The sequence below is a fragment of the Carassius gibelio genome, chromosome A4 (assembly GCF_023724105.1).
Source record: "Carassius gibelio isolate Cgi1373 ecotype wild population from Czech Republic chromosome A4, carGib1.2-hapl.c, whole genome shotgun sequence".
Taxonomy (NCBI): Eukaryota; Metazoa; Chordata; class Actinopteri; order Cypriniformes; family Cyprinidae; genus Carassius; species Carassius gibelio.
In genome coordinates, this window is record NC_068374.1 from 32,065,286 (window position 1) to 32,091,892 (window position 26,607).

At 36.8% G+C, this 26,607-nt stretch overlaps 1 protein-coding gene across 2 annotated transcripts; it reads right to left on the minus strand.

The window, feature by feature from the left end:
* Positions 1–3,404: 3,404 nt before the first annotated feature.
* Positions 3,405–26,222, minus strand: LOC127977453 (myoD family inhibitor domain-containing protein-like). 2 transcript variants are annotated; one of them, XM_052582338.1, is made up of 6 exons: positions 25,851–26,222; positions 25,422–25,581; positions 23,338–23,469; positions 10,757–11,050; positions 3,777–3,801; positions 3,405–3,648 (listed from the first exon to the last, which is right to left on the minus strand). In XM_052582338.1, the coding sequence occupies exons 2-6, from the start codon at positions 25,513–25,515 to the stop codon at positions 3,591–3,593; spliced, it is 603 nt and encodes a 200-aa protein (XP_052438298.1). In that variant the 5' UTR covers positions 25,516–25,581; positions 25,851–26,222; the 3' UTR covers positions 3,405–3,590. The 2 variants fall into 2 exon arrangements, with proteins under 2 accessions (XP_052438298.1, XP_052438297.1); XM_052582337.1 differs by lacking the exons at positions 3,405–3,648; positions 3,777–3,801 and adding an exon at positions 5,037–7,147 and having other exon boundaries at positions 25,851–26,203.
* Between the last annotated feature and the right edge of the window lie 385 nt (positions 26,223–26,607).

Genomic DNA, 26,607 nt, shown 5'->3' on the forward strand with positions numbered 1-26,607 from the left:
GCTATTAAAACAGAACTAAAATCCAATGACAAAGCAACCTCTAAATAATGAAACTTCCCTCCGGGTAGATGTATAACCGCTCACTGACTTCCTCAGTACTTGCAAAAATTATAATAGTGATCAGGTATATTGCATCATTTTCAATAAATGGCGACTGTAAATTCACAGAAGACGGTACAGACATGGTGCTACCACATTCATATTCGTAATTTAAGAGATGAGAAAAAGGCGGATATTTCCTTTTGAGGCGGAATAAATTATGCATCATTTCATTCCAAAGAGAGGTAATATTATACTGGCTTTGTCTGTCCTACTTCATAAATCCTGAGCTTTAAAACACTCATGAATGCACACACACCAACACAATCCCTTTCAGCCAACACACACACACAAAAGACACGATTTAGGAGCCGGTACACTAAAACATCACAGTTCACTGGCTGTGTTGCCGTCTCTGCGTCACATTCTACCCAGAACGATGCGACAGCTGACAGCTTGCACAGAGATTCATCCCGCTAAGCGATATTATTTCTGCCACGTGTTAATTTATTAACAACCTGTGCATGCTCTAATGTAGAAAATTTGCATATACATTTTTAACCTGGAAGCCAAATCATGAATATTCCTCAGGCAGTGAAGTATTTCTCTTTGTTATTCACTTTCGATTCTTAGAAGTGGGAGTGAGATGAGAAAGAGAAGCCAAAATCACTCCAATCTTCCACAAGACACATATTCTTCCAGGCCCGCATTCCGATCCTTCCTTAACCTTTTGCTCAGAACACAGCAGAATCTGACATTAAACCTTTTATGTTGCAATTTAGTGCATCCACATGCATTTGACCTGAATAACATAATGCAGGAAATGTATCATGTTCAGTAATGCACAAGTACTGCAAGAACAGTGGAATGAGGATGGAGATTACTTTAGTGAATGAATGAACAAGTCTAGGAATTTGGGGTGGCAAATTTCCATGAAAGACCACAGGATAAGCAGCTATTAAGAGGGTGATGCTGGGACACCGGTAGGCTGCAGGTGCACGTTTCGCACACCTGTGAAGTTTCCCTGTATTCCCTTGCGTTGCCCAGCGATGCAACAATCAGATGCAGGCATAAACACCAGGCTCCTGAGGCAATGCAACAAATCATACCTGTCAGCCTGACAGGTTTGCCTCTGTATGGTGAATAAAACAGACACAAACAGGTGTAGCTATTGTTTGAGGAGTCTGACAAACTAATCAAGATCATCTGTAATGGTGTAATTACAACAGAAAACAGGATTTAATCTTTTCCAACCTTGTGACTGATGATCTCTGGTGCAACCAGGAAAATAAATGAAATTAGTTTTGGTGCCTTTTTTTATTTTTGTAGAGCTGATCGTAATAATATTAATCTCCTAATAATATTCTATCCATCTATCATTTATTTAATTAATTATATCTATTACAGTAATAAGATCCTTGGAGGAAGTTGTCATGAAAATAAATGTCACAATGTAAATGTTCTATCATACTGATAGAAATCATAATCATGATCCTAAAAATATACTTCATTTTCTTCAAACAAAATACACAATTACATTTCTTAGTTGACTTGAGGGTAAAATATCAGTTTTGTGATATTCATCCTTTCACACCCCATCATAATGTTTTGATGTCAGTGTAAAGACTGCATCAGATCTGCACACTGATAGACTTGAGTAAATATGCTAGCCAGATTTGACATGCCACTGACTTCACCACAAGATATCAGACTGAAAAACTGAACTGTACTGTTCTACTGCTGATTGACAAAACCTTAAATAGCTAAATGTGCTGCACATTCAGATGCATATTTAAAGGCCTTTACATAACTGTCAAATCCAGTGTGTATGGATCAAAATACACAAGCTCAAAGCATCACGGCAAACAAGACTGTCAATCATTGAGAATGACTACAGGCTACTGAGGCCTTTCATTTAAGTGATGTTAAGAGCAAATAATCAACCCCCCTGCTTTGGTACCCACAACACATCCATATCAAAGAATGACTAGCAGTAAAAGGTGACATCTAATTTATAGCTCAAGAACTGCGAACAAGCAAGTAAACACGCATTTCCGAACCACGAGTCCAATTCAATTTGCCTCTCCCATGGTTCAATGCGTTTAGGGAAGTGCAGAACATCAATGTCTTGCTAATAGGCTAGAAAAGCCTTCACAGCTAACAATTGGTAAAAAAGTTGCATATAAAAAGTTAAGAGAGATGTTCAAAATATGTCTCAATGTGTCTCTTTTACTTTAAACCCAAAGCCAGTGTTGACAGCACACAACTTCAAAAAGATGAACCATAGAAACTATGAACCGCTCCGTGCCCCGTCTGTGGCTGTGGGCTTGTATTCCTGATCTCGCTAACTACCGCTTGCTGTCGTTGCATTGCTGTTGCTTGGCCTGCAGGTAAAGAGAGATTAAACAGCATGCAGTGCCCTTGTAAAGCAGCTACGTTTTTATGGAAGGGGGTCTTTAGATATTTAAGGTGTGAGTACAATGAGGCAGAGCTGAAATACAAAATACAAACCTGCAAATCATTTACATTTCATTCATCATGTCTATTTTATACTTAATACAATTTATAGGAACAAAATTCCATAAAGTGAGATAAATGCACAATATGACAAGATGAAAAAAACTCAGTGTCACTATTTTTGCCACTTCACAACTGTATGTCAGCCAATAACTATTTAAACCAGCAAATTCAATATGCAAATCAGCACCGAAATTACAAGAAAACAAAAATATTGAATGTAAAATATTCCTGACCCTTGTCACAGTCAATTAAGTTGGCTAGGTAATGAGGCCATTTGCATTGTAAAGCTTCCCCATGTGTGAGGGTTTTAATGAGGACAGGATCTGAGGAGATTAATTGAGTGTGACATTCCTTGAACTCTATTTTTCCCCCTTCCATGTCCTCCATGTCTTGCTTTTGCTTACCTGACTGACAGGTCTACCTTTCAAACTCTAGTATCTGAAAAACCATCCACTCAAACCCCTCCTTGACTCTGATGTTTCAAAAAGGGCAGGATGGTACATAATGCATATGGTCATGAACAAAAGTGCTTGACTTCAAGAAAAGGGATGGGATAAAACAGTTCTAAAATGAAATACAAAATATCTGCTAATCAAAAGACAACAAATTGACAAAAATATTGAGATTTGGTGATAATAAAGCATAATGAGAGATTTACAAGTAATTTTTAAAAAGCTGGTCATTTTAGATATAACATATAACATTTGAAGGCCACATATCCCTCTAAATCATTATATATTTTAGAATAATGAAGCACTGCTTTGGATCTACAGTCCTTTCTTTCATTGTTATCACTAAAACAGTCATAATGTAGCTGATGGCCAGATGGCGGCAGTTATCCTCTTTAAGTTCTTTATCATTCAATATTATACTACACGCTTCCACAAATCAAACCGCATATACATGTCTGCATTTTTGCAACTACAACTCTGAATATGCAATTTTAGAGTACTACAAAAGGTGGCGGGCAATGACAGTTTGAATGGCAGCCATTTCCGCCATACGGGGTGGAGGTGGTGGTCTCTAAAGACTTATTTAATATTGTAAGAGAAATGACCCTGGTACCAAGAAGTGCAACGTCTCTTCAGCCTGAAAACAGAAACAATGGAACCACCTTAATTGTGACATTACAAGCGGTGGCACAGAGAGGAACAGAGGGGGTTTGATTAAATGGAGAAGAGGTGGATGACTTTGTGAAAAGGTCACTGAACACTTACCTGGACTTCTCAACTCCCCCTTTTTCTGAATAAGAAAAAAAGTGGAAGAATATGGATGAAAACGCTCCCATGTGATTAAAGAAGACTTCCAATATTTTCAGCAATGTCATTAGTGAAATAAGATGGTAATTTTCTGGCAGGTGGTATCTGGGCAGAAGGAAGTGAGGGGGGTGGTAGCAGGTTTTCGGTGGGAACAGAAGGCAGCACAGGTGGGGTGGTGTCGAGGGGTTAATTGAGAGGTTAACAAGGACAAAGGTATGTCATTGGTCAGGGAAGACCACCAGCCAGAGGGAAAGACTCCTGACTTACGCAATGCTTCTGATGTAGCAGCACAATCTCTATTTGTTTAGTGAATGTTTAGTTTGTTTTATTAAAAGAGAGATTTTAGTCATTAAAAACCAAGGTGGCTAATGGCCAATAATAATAAAAATGTAAATATAAATTTTTCTATGGTTACAAAAAATTCTCTCTCAAATGAATGTTTTTTAATCCCTAGTATTTTTTTTTTTTTTTAAAGTAGGTTAACTGTTTTCATCATTGATAATAATCAGAAATGTTGGAACATGTGACACTGAAGCTTTAAAAATTCAGCTTTTTAAAAATACATTCCATCACAAAACAGTTCAAGTTTAGAATGATATTTCACAATATTAATGTTTTACTATATTTTTGATCAAATAAACGCAGCCTTGGTATGCATAGGAAAAAAAAAAATTCTCAAAGCCAACCTTTGGAACAGTAGTGTAAAAAATATAAAACCAAATTTCAGCCAATTTTCATTTAGGGTGACCAATCCCTTCCATGTACATGTAGGTATGTAACATGTACTGTATATGTTATGTATGTAACAGAAAAAAGGGGAAACCCTTCTGTTAATTGACAAAGGGGCAAAGTCCTGTCATTTGGAAGCGTCATCAACCACCTTTTAAAGTGCCTCAGCCAATTTAATAGACTGTACAACTCCTCTACCCTTTAATTCAGCGTGACATACCATCCTGAATCTATCACGAACCTTTAAAATCTCTCTGGAGACATTACAGTTTAATACACTAACTAGGATGCTAACGATATGCATTATATCCATCTCTGAACTTTGTACAGGTGAGGCAATTACCGCATGCCTGAATGCGTTGGGAAACAGCCCAGATGCACTGATGCATGACATGCACATGATAAACATTCAGACCACGGGCGGCTTTCTGAGAAAAATTCAATTCAATTTTTCAGTGAATAATCACACAATTCTGCATCACAAGCAGGTACAGACATCCTGGTCTCCAGTTTAACATTTTATTTTTAGAAAATTGTAATGTTGACGGTCCATTTACAAAACAACGCTTGGTACATACTGAAAACATTTAAAAAGTGAATCGAGGCCAAAGAGGAAAGACAGAAACATTGAAATGGGCTGAATACAGATATATATTCACATTCTATTAAAAAATTAAATAAAATTTCATAATCACCTGCATATTTAAATGTGGAATGCATGGTTGTTGTTTTTTAATAGACTATCACATTTTTGTCTGGTCATCTTAAATTACAATTGGCTACAGATGAGCATTAGAAGACACATGTTTGTTGCAATTACATTTAAATAACTGAAGATAACTAAGATAACATTTAAATGTTTATCTTAATTTTTTAATTAAATAGTTGTTTTGCTCTTAGAAGGGTGATTTTACATCAATTTATTCACATCAATGTATATATTTTGTATTAATATATATTTTGTGCATTTTTCAGGCTCTTGTATATATAAGAAAATAAGAAATTCATTAAAATTAATTAAAAAAAAAAAAAGTTTTAGTTTGCTTACTATTAAAATACATTTCAATACTTTGAAAAGCCTTTACAGTAACAACAAACTTTTATAGTCATCTATACTTTTGCATATTCTCAGTGTAAACGAGCCAGTCTTTGTCAGTTAGGTTTAAAAGTGGGTCTCGTCAAAAGACACACAAGAACTAGTCTGATTCTGGAGAGGTAAAGTCTGTAGAGGTAAAGTTGTTTGTTTTGAACCGGGTTCAGTTGAATGTTTCAGGTCAGTTCAGTCACACTGTGTTCTGAAGTACAGTTTGGCAAGTATGTCGTAAGCAGTTTTGACGAGATGAAACAGAAAAAAAAAAAAAAATTACAAACGCACAGCGTACCGAAGGCATTACGCACTATGAACAAAAAATCAACTGTGTTAAGGTTATGATGCTAACATTAGCTTACATAATGCTGACAAATGTCAGCTTTGTACAATTCACAAGAAGGCCTCAGGCAATGCAATCTGAGCTACATGCATGATTTAACAGTCAAAGAAAAATAACACTTTGCAATAGTGTATTCAGTTTTCACCTAAATACTAAAGCAAAAAGGTGCTTTTATAGTGTGTCTTTAGCAGAGGCTTAATAAAGAAAAACAAAAAGTCAAGTAGAGTTACCAAAAAAGCTTGCATAAAGTGGATTTTGGCATCTGCATTCTACACTATTCTCTGTATCCAGTTCATGTGTGTTTCTTTAAAGCGGCAGGAAGTTAACCCCTAATGCTACTTTAATTAAATGAGCTACAGTAGACAGTTTAAACAAAGACTTACAAAATTGGCTATCACTTAAACAACCCTCTCTGTTTTTCAGAAACAGTTCAAAATAAGAATCCCACTTAACACCCACAAAGACTTGACCTCTGACAGTGTGAAAAGTGCTGCGTTTCCACTCAAATTACAGTGATGTGCAGAGCGACCTCAAGTTGTGTGACGTCTACTCCTTTAATTTCAACATCTGCAAGTTTTTACAATTATAAAGTGTGAAGTGTCTTTAAAAACAAATGATAAAAACCTCTGCAAAGAGATGTAAAAACAGTAAATAGAACAAGCTCTGATACATGAAAGTATTGAATATAAAGCGCTGAATATCTATGTCTATGCACTTTTCGTTTATGAGGATATGTGAAGTATGTAATGTATTTTAGTCCTTTCTTATGACCTTTTTGGTCATCCTGAGCTCAGGAACAGATTTTTCACAAGTGTGAAAAGAACACATGCCATAGCTCTCATTCACACATACAAAGACACACAGTCTCGCTCTCTCTCTCAACATCTGTCCTGGCTGTGGCCTGCATGCATCAGGGCGTTTATGTTGGAAAACAGATTCCGCAGCACTCCATGCAGATCTCCAGGCAGTCCGAGGACTCACAGCACGCATCCATAATGCCACAGTCCATGTCACAGGGGCAGTTGCAGTCATCTCCCAGGTCGTCTGCGCAGCAGCAGCAGCAACAGGCTTCTGACGTGCAGGTGCCACACGATGCCTGAGCCACCACCATATTGCACAGAGTGAGAAATTCACAAAACAGGCAGGCCAGGATGCAGTGGACACAGCAGTCTGCTCTCAGAGTATTGAAGTTGGCAGAATAAAACAAAAACAGAATAAACATACAAAATGATTAAAGTATTTAAAGTTGTGTCATTTTCTACATTGTATTTTGTTTGATGTCGCCAGTGGGGCAAAAACTTCACACTTCACCTTAATCAAATTTACAAAAACTGGACTTCACATTAATCAATTAAAAATGTATTTATAAAGCAAAATTGTATTTTATTTTAAAGCAAAATTTTATTTCTACTGTGTCATGTATGTGTGTGTGTAGGAGGTGAAGACGGCGGTTCAGCAGCGGTGAGAGCAAAAGAGGAATCAGAGAAATTCAAAAGGAATGAATTCCACTTTTGGGTTGATTAGTAGCTTTGTGAATAATGGGGTTATTATCATGCAAAAGCACAGGGTTGGTCACGTAAAGCTGATTAACAGCGTCCAACATTTTCACCAGCAAATTGGCATGTCAATGCTGCCGTTTCTCTCATTTCTGATTAACATTTAACCCTCCTCTCGCAGGGCTGCCACATACTAACTTGCCAAATTACTTTTGTTTAAGATGACATGGACACAGTTTTGCAGGAGCACTGGCCAACCATCTTTTGAGAAATTTTGTAAAAAAAATAAAATAATAATAATAATTTATATATAATAAAATAAACACTATATATTTACTTAGATTAAACAATCAGTCAAGTAGCCTGTTCGCATAGAGAATAACAGTGACCCACTACCGGCCCGGACGTGCCGCTCGGACCTCTAATCAACTGCAGAACCCCATCTCAGCAATGTTGTGTGTATCGTTATCAGTCTAAAAGGTGAATTTGCATGGCTTTCATCAGTCCATGGTGTGCTGTCAGAGAGATCGCTGGGTTTGTTAGGGCTCTGGTGAGGAGAGGGGAGAGAGACCAAGGACGGGGCATGAAGACCACTGGATACTCCTGTTTGTTTGATCAAAGTGAATGTTTTTTTTTTTTTTTTTTTGTAGGCGATAGAGCTGACCAGCGGTGGTGCTGTACGGCCTGGACAGTGTTTGAACATGAAAAAAGTTTGCATACAGGTCCACCAAAGGTTAAAAATACTAACTTTCTGAAAGGTCAAACAGTCATACATTCAGATTTCTCCAGTGCCATATTATGTGACAAGGTTAACTACTCCTATACAAAACATATTGATCAAAAATGACATGTCTGCTATTTGATTAGCAATTCATTCAATAGTGATTTAATTTGCGCCATGTGCAATTTTAGTATCAAAATATAGTATCATAGTATCTCATTTAGTATATAATATTCTAGTTTTTTTTTTTTTCATTTGAAGTTTTAGCAATTTTGTTGTGTTTTTCTCATTCTTGTTTTTTTTGTGTCTATATATAAATGTATAAATGTCTATATACAAATAGTTTTTATTTTAATTTAATTTCTGTTTTAGCTTTAGTTATTTAAGTATACCAAGTTAAAATAAACAAAAGTGAAAAATGTGTCTTGGCAACTAGCTGAAATAAAAGTTTGAAACAAGTAAGAAAAATTGCGTGTCAACATCGTTTCTTTCGCTCTATTTTTCTTGTCCTTTTTTAAACTAACAATTTCTTTCTAGAAACAAATTTAAAGCAACATAACACAATGAATTCCCTTGGATGTATAATTTATCAGCAGCGATTAGTGTGAATCTTAAGGAATGAGAGTCTGTGTAATGTACACAGGAGACAGGCTGCCTTATCTCAGCTGCAAAACTGACATCGGCCCAGAAGGTTCATGTTTAATGTCAGACCAAGCAGAGGATGCCCAGATTCGGCCAGGCCAAAAACAGCCCCAGCACCTCAGAGGAAATGGTTTGAGACATCTGGAAAACTCCAAAGGCTAACATCAAAAAGAAAGGCAGCATGACATAAAACAAGCTCGAAAAGTCGCAGACCGGCAAGCGGGTGCAGGAACATTCAAATGAAGAAAGACTGACTGGTGCATGGGTTGTACATAGTGGTTTTAGGGACCAAAATGAGATGGGGGATAAGATAAAATAAAATAAAAAAGCAGTTAATTTGCAGTCAATATGGAAGTGAGCACAGTAAACTTTTTAAAAGAGAGATCCAGATATGCTGGGGAATCTGCAAAGATGGGAAAAACATGGCATTATGATGCTCCACTAATGACCGCACTAGCTTTCTGCTTACATTCCACAGCCTTAATTGAATTTGTCAGAGGGATTTTAGATGACTGCGTGCTTACAACAGAACACAATCACAAACATGCCATCACTCAAGGTCCTAACCCACCCGCAACGGAACAAAAGATCTCTCAATTAGTTGATTTTCTGCTGGGGATGCTGTTATCACAGCCGGTGACGGCAGCCAAGAACACGAGGAATCGCAATCCCCTGAGCAGAGATCTTGTAAGGCTTTATTCTTCAGCTTCCCGGGCTGTTTAGAGCTAATTTCACAGGCAAACAGATTATGGTAATCCGTGTAAACATTAAAACACAACAGCTTGCTGTTTTCCAGGGGGAAATTACAACTTGAGAGAGAACATATTGATTCAAAACAGTTCTGCAAATAATGCTCACAAGCTGTAATGAGACAGACTTATTGAACTGTTCACCCCCCCCCCCCTCCAATTAAGATGTGAAAACTATGACGCCTTTTGAGATACATATTTCTGTTAAATCCGTTGGGAGATAATAGCGTTTGTTACACGTACCTCGCAGTAGGTTCCTACTCGCGAATCACCTGAGATATAAATCATTACGAAAACTTTCCAGTTTTAGAAACCATTCACACCAATGTACCCTATGTTGATTTTGTGCAAATAAATCTTAATATTACAAACAAATACAGAAATGAATTGACGACTCAACATACACTCAAGTTAAGTATAAATAAAGCTTTAAGCATATAATTATGGTTAGAGAATATGAACAAAACGCTAGAAATAATACACATAAAAGGCTATACAAATAAATATTTTTTAATACTAAAATAGCTAGTCTAGCGAAGTCCTAATTTAGCTGAATTCATGTCAAATTAAATAAAACTTAAAAACAGCTGTACAGAGTCTAAAGTGCTCAACAGGTGCAAGAATTTGCTTGATTTAAAAAGGTTATGGTATCAGACAAGCATGATTGAATATCATTCAGTAAAGAAACCAAATACAGAAGCCAGGAAAGCGATGCTGGTACACAGGAGCAAGGATGAGAGCGGGTCTTAATAAGAGAACACTGTGAGAGAGGGTAGCAATGGCCCCTGCTAAGGTGGGATTGACACATGCCAGACACCCCGCTCTCTGCATTCTTGTTAAAAGGTCACACCTTAGTGACCATTTCTAAGCCACCAGCGATTTCCTTCATTAGTGCCCTCTCCTTACCATCACACCTGACAATGTGCGAGCTGCTTTTTTCAGCTCGGCCTTCTGTTTTTCCTTTCCATTTGCGAAACAATACAACACTTCAGAAATAAAGAGACCAATCTAAATTAAAGATTAAATAAAGCAGTGCATTTATGGGAAACAGAACAGAAAAGTCACATATTAGTTGCGGTTAGGCGAAGGGAGGGGAAGACCAGTAGAGGAAATCTGCAAGCACATATGAGTTTGAGTGCGAGTGTTTGTATGTGAGTGTGATGTCATGTACCCTCTGGAGTTGAGCCGGGTTTATTGGAACCAGTCGAGCTGCTTTTACTCCTTCTGCTGTTGTCGCTGTTGACCGACAGGCTAGAGCGAAGCTTTCTCTGCATGCGGTGTGAGACGGGCGACCGGTGCTTCCTGGACTCGGAGGTGGGGTTGGTGGAGGGTGTCTGCGTGACTCCGCAGGGTGTGCCGTGGCCGTTACTTAGCACCGTGTGCAGGCCGTTCTGCTGCCTGCCAGCCTCTCCGTCGATGCCATGCTGCTGGGATGTCGCTAGCCGGGGCAGAGGCTGAGGTTGAGCTACAGAGAGAGACAGAATTTTTTGCAATCATTGGATTGGACCAGAGAGACTTCACAGCTGGCCCTTTATAGCATTAATTTTAATTTGAACCTTAAAACAGAAAAAGAACACACTTTATGGTCGAAATGTGAATGACAACTAAGTAAATTTTAAGTAACAAACCAAGAAATTTGTATTAAGTAAATATTCACAAAATTTATTCAAACATACACAAGGGATTTCTACGTTTCATCATGCCCTGTAAAAACTGAAATTCTGGCTCCAAATCCAGCTAATTAATGAGCTAATTATCCATATATTTTAGTAATTTCAAGGGGAAAACAATGGAAAATAAAAAGCATGCAATTAACTTTTCACATTTAATGCCTCACACAACAGTGCTTTGTTGTATTTTTATGTAATTTTATTTAAACGTGTAAAAAAAAAACAGAACTGGTTTTAAGCACTCTCTAGTCTAACTCTAAAAAAGAAACGCTTAAAATTATTTTTCTATTCTATCTTCATGTTTTCTTTTTATTTATTGAAAAAGAGACCCTCTAAAGACCTGTTCACACCAAAGACTATAACTATAAAGATGACATTAAAGATTTAACTCTACTATTCTTTAATTTGAAGAACTATTTTTAGAGTCCACACCACAGCTATAACGATAAAGGCACAGAGAAACGATATTTCTGGAATCACTTTTAGAATTTTATGAACGATACAAATATTGACAGCCAATCAGAATCAATTCTGCTATAATGAGCTTTAAAGCGGCAAACGAGTGTGTGCTTGCTGTGTGTACTGCATTAGGCTAACCGAGATTTGTCACAGCACTTAAATATTATTGCCCTTTTGTTGGTTTTGATTTCTGCTATTGTCCTCATTTTTAAGTCGCTTTGGTTAAAAGCATCTGCTAAATGAATAAATGTAAATGTAAACTAAAACTAGCTCTCAATTCCCAGTCCTAATGCCGTGTGATCCATAACCTGAATGCACTCTTCTATACTTTCAATCTTCAAGCAGCCTGAACCGAGAGGCTCCATCTGATGCAACAGTAGTCATGGCAAAGTGAGTACTGTAAGTAACACTAGTGTGCATTCAGCTCCGCTGGGAGTCTTATGTACTGTCACATCATGTTCATTGGGCTCCTTTGAATTATTCATCATTTTCCAGCATTGAAGATTTTTTTTTTCTTTATTCTGGCTTTTATGCAAAGATCTTTGCATTTTATGTGGTGTGTTTTATGATTGTGACAACTGAATTTCTCTGGAAGCATGGGAAATGAGTTTCTCTTAATTTTTTCCTTTCGGTGGGAGGTCCACACTGACTGTGCTATTATAGTTAACAAGGGAAGAAATCCAGACCACCTCTTTATAACAACATATCACCCTAGGAAGACGCTGAGGGGAATGTAAAATAACACAATTAAAAACAGGCCATGACAGCCTCATCAGCCAGCTGTCCATCTGTATGTACACTACAGCTAGCAAACAGGAGCAATCCCACTGTTAAAACACATGTAACAAGATGCTTCATTCGTTTAATTATGATCAAATTAATTAGTGGTCACCAAAGCTCAGGGCTAGAAGGATGTTGGTTGGTGTTTAACTATATGTATTTAAAAATGTTTTTGTTAATCAAAACGATATAAACAGTGCATAAAATATTTCTGAATATTTAATAAAATCAAATGTAACTTTTAAAACAAGTTTTTAAAATGTATTTGTAATATTTAAATTTAAAATAGCTTCAAATTACTATATTTCAGTTAGTTACCGAGGGAACTTTCTTAGTTTTTATTAAAGTAGTAAAATCACTAAACTGAAAAAAAAAAAAAATTGAAATAACTAATATGACAAAAGCACACACAAAAAAAAATACTAAAACCAACTAAAATTATAATCAAAATATAAAATGTTGGTGCAATCGTCTGAGTGACATCACTTAATTTTTGTAAGTTCAAAACAAGTAGTTAAAAAACAAAGGTAAAAATAAAAATTGCGGTTACTGCAGTTCTTGCATTGCTCTGCGGTTTTTGCGATATTGCGGTTATCTCAACAGCCCTATTGGTAGCTACCTTACAAAAAATGTTGAGTTTTAAAAAAGTATAAAAGTAACAGCAGTTATTAAAAAGCGATAATTTATTAACTGATATTTGTACATCAGGAATCAGGACAGTTCATCCGGAGATGCCTGGTGTTAAGTGTCCTGACCTAGGGCACAACGATGATTATTTATGAATCCTGCCTTATTCTTAAGAATAAAATTCTTCTTAATTGCCAATTTCTTCTTATTTTCTAACTTAAGAAAAAAAATACAATATTTTGTATTCCCCAAAAAAATCTTAAGAATGTTTTTATCTTTTTTCTTAAAATTAACCTAAGAAAACCTAAGAAAAATTCCAATTCTTCAAAAGAATCTTCTTAAAAATCATCTTGTGGCGAGTGGGGCGGGGCCGAGAGGCGTGGGAACGAGGAGTGAGGCCAGGTGTAGTGATTGGAGATGAGCTGCACCTGCGCCCCACCGCCGGTCTCGAGTCCCACGTAGATGGAAGGATATAAAACTGGATGAGATTAATGAATTTATTTGGTTATTTCACATTAATTGCATTACAACAACAGCTACATATAATACATAGGAGTGCTAGGGATGTGCACAAGTTTTCTGAAGGGACAGCGATGAAGGTATCATGATTAGCCTGTGTGTGACGCTGCTTTTTGCTGACTTCAAAACTCATTAGCAACTCTAAAACGACAAAAAAAAAAAGACAATTGTGTGAGTTTAGCAGTGCGTCATGAATTCATTCAGATAACGGCTGTTATTTTCTTCTTAAGAAAAAATTCAGATGTTCTTAAGAATATATTTGAGAACTTTAGAATTTTAACACTTAAGAACATTCTTACGAACTTCGTGGAATTTATCGTAAGAAATTTCTTAAGTTATTTCTTAAGAAGATTTTCATGAATGCGGCCCCTGATCTTTATCCACAAAACTACATTACTTTGTTTCAGCAGACAGGCTCAAAAGCGGCCCAGTCAGGAACACGTTACACATGCATCTTGCAATACATTGCCAAAACAACAGAACAGAGAATGTTGTGGCCATCTGGAACACACTGATAGGATCGCATGGACTATGTGAAAGCCCAAAGGCTGATGCAAACCAAAAGAAAAGTTCCCCCTCAATAAAATATAAATGTTGCCTTCAACCCAAGATATGATAGGTGATAAAAACTGAATACCCACACTGAGCGTAAAAAACAAGTGGTGACTGTACACAAGCTGACAGGTCACATTAAAACACCATGTTATGGTGCGGAAGGGAGGAAGGGGGGAAAAGAAAACAGTCCAAATTGGTCTTCTAACCGCTCTGTTTCCAACATATCAACAACTGTTGAGAGTGTACATTTGTAGTTGAATAATACATGGTATTCCCCTACACACTCTGTCAAACACATCACAGGCAAACATGGGGTGAGTGCTTCTTGACTGTCTAAGCAGCATCCCAATTTAGTCCCCTGGATCTGACAGCCTCAAATATCCTTTGAGGATATTGAGGAGCATTTTTAAAAGCATTTTTAAAAGGCCAGTGTTTGATGGATTCATAAAGAACACACAAATATAATTGCCATTTGTCATCTCGGATTCAGTGCATGCCCCACGTGGGGACGGCAAGCCGGGACGCTCAGGAGAGATGGCGCACCACTGTGGCATCGCTCTCTATGTAAAACTGTGGATAAACACCCCTTTGCCTTGGTGTCACAGAAAATAGCTCCGCTGGAAGAATTCGAAATTGTACCCCAAAGACGTGGAAGCGGAGCATAGCAGACCTCCCAAGAACGAATATGTATGAACGTCAACGGCGTGGTGCGGCATAAACAAGACGGTGAAAATTCGGTCAAGCAGGAGGGATGTTGAAAAAGAGGTGAGATGGGGCAGGATGTTCTCTCATTTGCGCTGCTCTCTATGGAGACTGAAAGGTAAAGAGAGAGAGGAAAAAAAGAAAAGTAGGTCCCTGTATTTTTGCGGCTTGAGGCCTTTTAATATTTTATTGTAAGAGTGGAGCTGTTTGCTGTGCCCCATTAGGACACCCATCAAACAGGACATACATTAATTCACTTGTCAACTCATGTCATCCAGCTAAACAGCCCCCATCTGTTTCTTATCATCACCTGCTAATGGCTAACAATCAGTACCTGTACAAAAGAGTTGGTCTATAAAAAAACACAATGTGCTCATTGACATTGACAACATGAGGGTGAAAAACATCCAAAGTTTAAACGGTCAAATAATTTTTATATAATTAGAATAATATAATAAAATAATTATACAAGTATATTCCATTTTTTATTAAATATGAAATTATATTAAACTGACAATATTATAAATACATAAACATAATATTTTTTACTTTAAAATTACATGAAAAGATCAATTCTCTAATAAAAAAAGATTGAGAAATAATCCTTCAGTCTAGGATTTATGTATTACAATTTGTGTGCTCTGTATATATGAATGCAACACAAATAACTGTTTAATACTCATGGGCACATCTCTCTGATTGATATGCTAATTTGTACATTTGCACTGACACCATCTCCCAAAACAGCCCGGGGTGGCATTTCTCCTCACAAACACCTATGGCAAGCTTACACCTTTCGATCCAAAGCAATATACTCCCTCAGTTGAAATGATGTCGCCGTATTTATAGAAACAAAACCATGGGAATTTGGTTGGAGGGAAGGAAAGCAGAATGAATATTATTTTTAAAATAAGCTGCAAAAAAAAAATGGCAAGGTCTTCCAGACAAGAGAAGTAAAAGAATTTACATTTTCACTCAGAGGATCTATTGCCCAAGATAGATCCACTGATGATTGTAAACCTACCAAATAAAGTGCAAAACGAAAAAAGCTAATTGAACAAATGTACCTTGTTTAACCAGAACTTTCCTGATATTGTATAACAGCTACAGGTATGTATATTTTTTAGTTGAGTTATTTAAACTTTTGTCCAATTTGTGTCTTTAATACATTTATTTGAGACTATTACCTGGCTTGATCACAGTAACTGCCCTATTCTTTGAAGCCTCCCCAAATGTTGCATGCCAGAACTACTTTAACTCTATTACAGCACCTCCTCCGGCTTGCTGGCACTCTACAATATCTAATTTCTGAGAGACACCGTAGCTCACATCTTATTTTATACTAAATTTCTTGCAGAAGATGAATAGGTAGTCACTATTACTCAGCTTTTTTGTGCTACGGCACACTTTTAATTCTTTCTGACAATCTTTTAAATTTGGCTGTTCGAATGAAACCTGCTGTAAAGAGGTGACACCTGAGAAGGCGTTTAATATTCCAGGGCCACCTTCTTTCACAGTCATTCACTGTCTGTCCTGCTCCCACTTGCCTATTCTTTCACTCCATCCCTCTGTAACAATGACAAGCTGAGCCAGGCATCTGGGTTTTACTAATTTCAAATTTAGTAATTTGGCTGCTGATTGAGTGGAAAAAAAATAACCCCTTCGGACCTTGTTCTGCTTAATTACATTTTATAAGGCAATTGGCAACTCTAAAGACAAGGAGAGAGATTGTGTAGGCTTGAGCTTTTCATCAATTCAAATCTGCATTTGCACTATGTGACAATGCTTGCCATCGAAAACATTAAATTCCCAGAAAACGATACGGTAGTGTGGAACAGGCACAACCTATCAGAAACAATTTTCAAATTAAACATTTTTAAATTAATACTAATCAACTAAGCGATCCTAAGAAAGTCCTGTATTAAGCTCGATTTTATGTTAACCAGTCTTTGATTGGATGCATTTCACCATACACATAAAAACATTGCATACATATGTTAATTCATTAAAACACAACAACTAGACAAAGTCAATGGAATTTAAATCTAGCCATTCTTGAATTGAACTTTTGCCTGATTAGAGTCACTGTTTTGGATCGCTGCATTTAATTTGCAAGTACAGAAAGACGCGTCCAGTGCGCGATAGTGTCAACAGACACCTGCAAGTGCAGAAGGAGGAACAGCAACAACAGCCTCCCCCGGGTCCTAATGCCACTTCTTCAAGGTGTTTTATTTACTTAGGGGGTGCTGTAGGACTACTTGTAATAAAATGAAAGTAAAATACACAAATAACATTAAGATGCTTGTGATTCTGAATAAATGAAGCAGTAAATCACAAGTCTGTTGTAATTTAAACGTCAAAAGCTACAGCTTCGTTTACATTAATACAAATTACGAACATGACACTTGTAAATTAAATAATTTCATATAAACCAATTTATTTATGGATTATCACAAATGAATCATGTAAACTTAAACAGGAGGATCTAAAAAGGATTTGAGTTTTACAGCTCTTTTGTTTTAGACCATCTATTAATGTTAAATCCAAATCTGTTTGAAAATAATGATAACATTTTATTATAGTTATTTTCAAAGTTTCCATTGTACTCTCATTCAAAAAATAACTTTAAAAATGTTTATTAGTTCTAACAAATACGTATTTGCTCAAAACTAATCTAAGTAATTTGTTTATAATTTATTCACAAGAGACGTTGTGTTTTTACAAAACAACAGGAAATATATATTGGTATCAGCATCGGCTATCAGTTAAAATGATTGGAAAAATATTGGTATAACGGATATCAGCAAAAATCTAATATCATGCATTCCTATAAAATGCAATAATCATGGAGGTTACTCAAAATCAGAGAAATTTCAACTGAAATATTTCAAGAGGTTTGAACTACAAATAAAAAGTTATTAATGCAAATAAACTAAAACTAAAATTGAACCCGTGATGCCTTCACCATTCTATTCTAAAGGCAAGAAGAGCTCTGTTGCTGCTAAAGCAGGCCAAAACCACAGTTTTCCTACTTTCACCTTTTTTCGAAACCTGAAACAACATTTACGCAATCCATATCCGCGCCTCCTTCCCTTCTATCCATTTCCAGCACGGTGGAATGGAAGAATGCCATAAATGCAGAAGTTCTTAAAAAACGTGGTTATAAAACGCACATCTTGCACAGATTTAGCCGTTTTACACAGTTACCACATTTTCTCGAAAGATCAATTATGATGTGACTCAGAGACCGAGCCTGAAGGAGCTGCCAGGCTTCATACGTCGACAAGTGCTCCACCCTCCTTCCCAACGACAGCAAACAAAACACCACAAGCTACACAGATGCAAGGAGGCTAGGGGTGTGTATTTTTAGTTTCATGGGTTTACATCAGTGAGTCAAATATTCCACCAATTCCCCCCTTCAAAAAAAAAAAAAAAAAGGACTTGCATAAGGATCCAGATGTAGCATGCATCACTTGGAGGCCGTACAGAACGAGGCCAGGCACCAAGCGATCCTTACAGAGGCACTCAACTGGCAACTAAAGCCAGCCAAGAGAGTTTATTAAATATATATATCTATCTATCCATAGACAAGGTTCCTTTATTTGCTCCTTTTCAATCTCAGCATTAACTGCACTAATGTGACAGCTGTGGGTCACTGGACTCTGTCTTCAGGGTGCCAATCAAGACCTTAAGCCCTGGAATCAGGCTAAAGGAGAGGGGTGCTCGTCTGTTTCTGAGAAGCTTTTTAACGGGAGATGGTCGTATTGATTTTAGCCTTGGTGGGACTGCTGTCTGAATGGAGTCAGTTGGTGGCTCCCGGTCACCCCCGAGTGATCAGAGGCCTGACGGAATGACCTAGCAGAGGTGCGGTGAACCTGCAAACATGCAGGGCAGGAGGGGAGCACATCACAAGAGATCACTGTAATAGAAAAGGGGTTTAACCTTAATGTTGAAGCCAAAACCCTGTTAGAGTGCCAGTAATCCCTCCCGCTCAACTCTCATTTCAAGTGCTTTTCTGGCTGGAAAAGGCAGTGTTGTGTTCAGGTTGCATTCACGCTCTCGAAGCATCAGCGTACCTTTAATCAAAGCGTGGGCCTCAAATCTACATCTTATTAACAGACAGATGCCACTTTCCAATCTATTATTCTTTGCATAGTTCAAACACCAGCGCAATTTCCCATAATGCCCACCTTGCGAACGAAATAACACTGAGCTGATGGTCAATGAGAACAATCAGAAATGCTAATGGTGTGTTAAACCTATAGCTCACAGATGTGTAGATCACTTCTTATCTGAGGTAATTTAAATAAATTTTACACACATAAATCTGCAGAGTTCTAAAAGGGCTTCGGCACTTGCGAGGATGCTAATTGAAACGCTGGGAATTTTTCCATATGAAATGTGTCTACACCAAGACAATGAGGAAATAATTAGCACAGAGGTAGAATCACAATGGCCATTTTAATCAACCCCTGCGCTAGCATTTCACCCTATTTATTCCAGTTTTGATTCCATGACCCACGGCGAAGTAATCACTAGAAAATTACTCCTCTGTTCTTATGGGCTCTTACATCTGAGGAACACGTGATCTGAAAAAATTAGCATCTTGAATCAATCAACTCTTTCCGCCCAAAATGATCGAAATAAAGGCACTCTTAAAAAGTGCCTTTATTTCGCAGGTGAAATGCATGTGCAATGCAGGTGAAATGCATGTGTACTTTCTTAGAAATATTGGTTTTGAGAATTAATAGCAAAGCCTAATAATTAAAGTCAACAATAAATACCTGATTCTGGACCTATTTAACCCTAGTGAGATCACAAAATTCCAGACATAACAAAGAGGCGTTGTCTATGCACAGGATGATATACATGCTAAAAAAAACTGACAATCATGTGAATTATTCAGTGTTTAAACACCTCTTAATCATTACATCATTCCCTTAAAATTAATTCAGGAATGAACAAGCTTTTCTGTCATTTAGCTAGGAGGCTTGCCACAACCCACACATATGAGACTGTGAGAATCTGCATGTGTAATGCCTTTTTTCTATGACACTGTACTTTATTTCTTCATTGCAGCCTAATAGATCAGTGTGCGATTAAAAACGAGACAGATAGCTCAAGCTGACCATCATCCATTTCTGTTTGCCCATGTATTCTATTCTAAAATGGAAATATGATAAAACCAGATAAAATGTTGTAAAGTAGCCAGTCAAGTTGATTTCCTGCTTGGGATTTAAATATCACATCATACTTCCCAATCCAATTAATGCACTGCCTTACAGCCCTACTCTATCCATACTAGGCCAGACCAGAGTCATATAGAGAGAGAGTTGCATCAACTCCATTGACTCCAATGGAACACTTTTTTTCAGCAATGGCGGCTCGTGGAGCCTCTAAATAGTTCCCCGAAGTAGCAGCAAACCGATGCCGCGCCGTAGAGATGCAGCAGAACAAAGCGTTTGCGACGCACTTTTAAAAAGGTAAGATTGGTAAATTTTTAAGATTGGCAGAATACATGGTTTTGCTAATTTTAAATATTGAAAATGTCACATCACTTCAAAACTAGAAATATTACTTCAACTAGTACGAGTTTGTATGCAGTGTCTCACCATGAGTCTCAGCTCCCTGGGTACTGCAAGGCTTTGCTTGTTCCTTATTTCTAGTAAATAATTTTAAAATTATTTAAAAATAATAAAAAATGTGCAAATAAATTTAAGTATAATTAACTCACAATTTTTTTTTCTAATTATTATTTATATTTATATTGCTCCTGCTGACTTGAGCCAACCATTTTTTTCTCCTGTCCATATTAGCGGGGAAGCCATACATCCTAGTGGAGCATCCCCATGCAGCACAGCAAACCATGGTGGAGACTATGCATGGACAACATGAAAGAAAGAACACATACAAAATGCTTGGCATGCTATTAAATTAGAAGTGTATTCATGCTGCAAATAGTTAATTGCATTTATTTGAATAAAAATACAAAGAAAAAGTAATCTCGTAATATATAATTAAAATTTAAAATAACTGTTTTCTGTTTTAAAATGTAATTTACTCCTGTGATGCAAAGCTGAATTTTCAGCATCATTACTTTTAAATAGCAGTGTACTGTACATGTTTATATACGAGTATGCTTAAGTTGTTTTAAACCCGAATATATTGTGTATATAAATAAGCATTATAAGAATTAAACATTAGATATATAATATCTATAATACATAATTATATTACTATATATAACTGTAAGAATTGTAAACAATAAGCTTCATTTTACATTTACTTAACTTGCTAATTACGGCTGCTAATAGTTAATTGACCCATAGTGCGATGCGAGCTGAAAATCACCTGTCACCAGCCTGTCTCTGTACTATCTGAAAATCATCAATATGACATTAGTTAACATGAGATCAGTGAAAAAAAGAAATATATGTAATGTAAAAATGCAACAGCAACCCGTGTTTATACAACTTAACGTTAGCCTGAAATAAGTTACGTTTTTAAAATAACGGTAATTGAACACTAACTCACAAAATGAACTGATTTGATATTTTAAAAACAACAAATCGCTGTAACTATATACTCATACTACATACATATGTTGGTGTGTTGTATAAATATATAAAATAAATGCATTTATTGACTCCTTGATACCAGAAATCGCAGTTCTGTCATTCTACTCTATCAGTCTGAATGGCCGCCAATGCACTTCCTGGAACTATCTGAAGTCTACATGAATCATGTGACAACCAGACAACCTCATATTATGTATTACTACAATTTAAAAACTGAATATATTTTAAAATGTAATTTATTCACATGATGGCACAGTAAAAAAAATTGTTTGTTTGTTTTTGTTACTCCACTCATGTCTTATTATTATCAAGGTTTAAAACAGTTCTTCTTAATATTTTTGTGGAAACAGATGCATCTTTTAGGTTTCTTTAATGCATAGAAATTTCAAAAGAGTTTTTGATTTTTTTTGTTTTAATTTGAAAAAAAAAAAAATTAAATTCATTACATTACAAATCTTTACGGTCACATTTGATCAGCTGAATGCATTCTGAGAAGCGCTAATGGTATTAAATTCTTATAAAAAAAAAAAAATCTGACCCTCAACATTTGATAGTGTGTGCATATCGCTAGTACATGCTCATCTGAGGAGAGAAAATTAGTTCAAACTCAGCATACTGGAGAGACAGATAAGAAAATGAACAACAAGACAGACGTGGAAAGTGGAAACAAGGTTGATGATAGAAATAAGCTATTTTTGTGTCAAACCTGCTTCTTGCAGGGAACAGGTTTCTAGCACTGTCCACCAGATTCCCACACAGCAGGAATGTGGGAAGTGGGTGTGTCAGGACTTTTTCCCCCTCCAAAAACAAGTGGTGAGAATTTTCCCATCACATCCTTTGTTTCCCTAATTATTTCCAACCGACTCAGAGATGAGTGAGATTTTCCATTACTCCACATCCATCTGAACTCATTTGCATAAAAACAATGCCTTGAGTTAGTTAAAACAACTGAGTAGATCCAACTTCAATCTTACATGCGGTACAACAACCTCCAAGATGTTATCAAGCTCAACATTTATAAAGTACACAAACTCGTATGAACAGAACAAGAAAAGTCCCCATGATGCAATCCCATGCTTTACCAGGTAAGAGAGCTCCTATTTCAGTACATTCAAGTTCTCAGCTGTGATTTCCAGATCCAGGCCAACCAAGGCCAAACCACAACGGGATATCTTTGAAGAGCAGAAGAGCAACTGAATGTAACAACTTTACTGCAATAGAATGGTTTCAATACATTTTCTTTTAATCAACACACGCTTCACTCAACCTATTACCAATACTCAATTCACCTATAGCATTATCTTACCAATTTAATTTAAAAAAGTGCTTATATAGATTATTCACTATCATAATCTTAAATCAATGATACTCCCAAAGGCAAAGAATATCAGCACAGCAGTAAATACTGAAATCCATCATCATCGCAGTAAATGTTTTAAAAATCACATTAGTGTCTTTAGATTTAAGCTTAAGTTTTTAGTGGTGCAGAACTGTAAAAAATGCTGACAAAGGTTGATGTCAGTTGAGAATCCAAGTGAGATTGGATGACAAACTCAAAGTACTGACTAGTAACAAGAGAAATGCTTATATCAGATCAGTTTCATATCACTGACTGATAAAGTTCAAAACTAGATATTTTTGATTCATTAAAACCATTAGAGGAACGTTTGTTTCTGTAGACATGGCATCTGTTACATTGCTTTTTCGTTATAGAAAGTGAAAGCTATGATGCATTCTCAGTCAAGCGAAGATGAAACTTATAAGCAACATTCACCAAAAATATGCATAAACAAGAGTTGGAGTCCGGCCAATGATGTCAAGCATGTTTGGATTACATGACTCACACATTTGTTAACACTTACTTCTAACAAGATCATCATGGGTGTGGTTCTCGGTCATGTGATCTTGCCCGTCTGAAGAGGCATCTCCTGGTATCGGAGTTTGGGATGTTTCTGTAGCATCTGAGGATTCATCAGTGCAGGTGTTGCATTTATCTGGACAAAAAAAATTATACATTTTTCTTTAGGAGTTTTGCTCTGTTCAATAGCTGCCAGGAAGCCAAAGCATGCAAAAGGCCAGTGCTGAAGTTCACACTGACTCTCCTCAGCATCAAGAATAGAAAGAAGAGCTTAAATTTGCCAGATAAAACAGATTCCTTTGGTGAATGGTTGCAAAACCTTGTGGGCGGATCAGGTAGGCCTGAGCCAGAACTCTGGATCTCATTTTCTTGATTCTGCTCCCGGCTACACAATACCTGCCAAGGTTTTTACAGCTATAAAAAGTGCATTCATCTAAACTGGAAAATGGATGAGAGCAATACCTGCCTGATAGGCATACAAAAAGATAGGCAACCTTTAAACACTGCACTTAAACTTATTCAGCTCCCAAGTCCAGAGAGTAAACTAGGCAGTATGCTTCTCCAATTCGCTCTATTTGTGGTGGCCTTCGATGTAGCCACACTCGAACAGAGGCAAAGGGCAACAGTTCATTTATTTAGTACTGTCAAAGCAGTCTTGTTACACAAACATGTGTTTTTCCATCACTCAACTGCATGCTGGGAATAAAGCAGGTGACTCAGCAAACAGAAGCGTCCTTTCACTTTTGGTGTGACTGGAGTGTTTAGTTTTGGGCTCTTTCCTTTCTACAGCCCTCGTTACAGCATATTATGAGACAAGATCAATACAATACAGTAGCTCTAGATACAGAGATTGATATCACTTCATCGAGGCTTGAGGCTGATGAATGGAAACCCTTTATTCCAGCCATGACTTAAATGCACATACAATACCAGCAGCCTTGTGATGCATCGCTGTATTTAGTGATTACAGTTTGAAATAAATTGCTCTATTCTCCAAGCATACACAGTCCATGAGGAGGGAAATCCAGTATTAACGGAGAGACTTTGAAAGCCCTACAAAAATCCATTTGTCACCATAGCCTGTGATTGCTTACTTTGTCCTACTTTGCCATTTTTTGACAGTGTTATAATGCTGCTTGGTATAAATAGGATAGTTAACGGTTCAGTGCCTAAGAATAAAAAGAAGAAGAGGGGGGTAAGCTTATTTTACATGTGATAATCTCAAAAGCAACTAGAAAGTTAATTAAAAACTATAATTGGCAGTAGTTCCTGCTAATAGTTACCAAGGCGCTCCTTCAATCTTTATTGAGAAATAATGAAAACATTATCATGCCTACTGGCGCAACATACATACAGGGAATCTGTTTGCTAGTTGCTATTTATGCAAGTCTGGTGTGTTCAGAAAGAATGGGACACCAGGTAAAGTGGGACAAATAAGTTTTAGAATCAATTGTCAAATAAATAGATAAGTAAAAATCAGGAGATAAAACAAATGTAAACATTATTAATAACTGTTCAAAAAGCAAATGTTTTAATTTCTACCTGAGATTATTACAGTGGACATTGTCAAAATGCTCTTTTCAAATATAAACTTCTAAATAATAATAATAGTAAAAACAACAAAAATAAAAATTATCTTATCATGTTTTGTAATTTGTACTATTTAATTGCAGTAATTTATTTGCTATAAATTCTAAATCACTGTTTGATTTTTGCTAATGAGGTCACATCTTAGCTGGAAAACAGATGCAAGTGAAATATAGTGAATAATTGTGTTTAAATACCTATAAATGATCGCACTGAAGCTATATTAATAATTGTTTGGAGATTTAAGCATCACAAAAAAAAAAAAAAAAGGCTTTTATCAGTGTTTTCTTATGCAAAAACTTGCAGTTTTGCACCACCCTTAGTAACATTGTGAAGTGCAGTTTACAAATATGTATGCATCAGTTACAGTCCGAATACTAACATACAATTCACCATTCATGCTTCAAATATACATTCAATACAACAAAACAACCCGTGCACCCATGATATACCCATACATCAGAATCTCAAAAATAAAAAAGGAAAAATCAAGTCTCACACCTGTTGATTTGGACAGAAGTGGGTTCGTCTCCTCTTGTAGCTGCTTCTTTGGCCCTTCAGGCCCCTCCGGAGGTAAAATAGTCTCCGAGGACATGAGCCGGATATTTAGATACTAAACACACCCAAAACAACAATCCTCCAAAGCAATCAGCCTTAAAACCTGGAAGAAAAAAAAAACTATTGTGATATCAATAGCGGCTTCACTGCGTAAGAGTAAACAAACTCTAACGTTACTCCAATATCGTTCATGAGGAGTGACGTCATAACGGCGAAACGTCGTTAAAGTTAGTGAAAAGTTTCGTTTAGGTTTTTTCTCCACAAACGAAACTCTTATTCACACAAAGACGCGCCTAAACATCCTATCAACTTTTTAAGTCAATATTATTCGTTTGCTAAACGTAACAAATCATTCCGAAGTTTGCTGGTTACCTTTCAAACATGTTAACTCCCAAACGTCTTTATTCCCATCTTTTCTTAAGGCAAAACGATGTCCCGTTAAAAAGTTTCCTTAATAGCCCGTTTAGGATCAAAACTCTGTAAAAACTATCGGATTGCTCCCCAAAATAGTGCAAAAATCCCTGTCAAGCAGACGCTGAGTAACGAGTTAGTGCTCGAGACTCCCGCGCGCGCGCGCTCGAGCCGCTGCAGCTGCTCCTGGAGAAACTTTGAGCTGAAACATTTTCATCACATCCGGATTCCGATGATCACAACCAGCTGCATTCAGCTGTTCCAGAACTGAGCCTGTTTGTTAAATGACGTCTGTCTTTCACACTTGCAGGCATGTTTACCCAGCGAGCTGGAGGAGGACGTCGCGTTGACTTCTGCTGTTCCCACCAAACCCGACTAAAATGTCAGTACTTTTGAACCTTAAGCGCATTTAAAGTTGTTGGTGTAATTATAAATAAATAACAGTTCAGACTTCTTGGTTTCATGAGAACATTTTTACTTTGCTGTTAAAAGTGTTACTAGCCTCGACAATTGCCTGATAAATAAATAAATGTTATTGTAAGTTTTTATTGGGTCTTATTGACTGAGTAATGTCTGACCATTTACAGGAAACAATTTATTTGGAATTTAAAGCATGAAAAAAAAATATTGTTGATGTAACTATAAATATTTTTTATGCCTTCTTGATTACATTTGAACATTTTTACTGTTTTATTAAAATTGTTACCAGCCTTGCAGG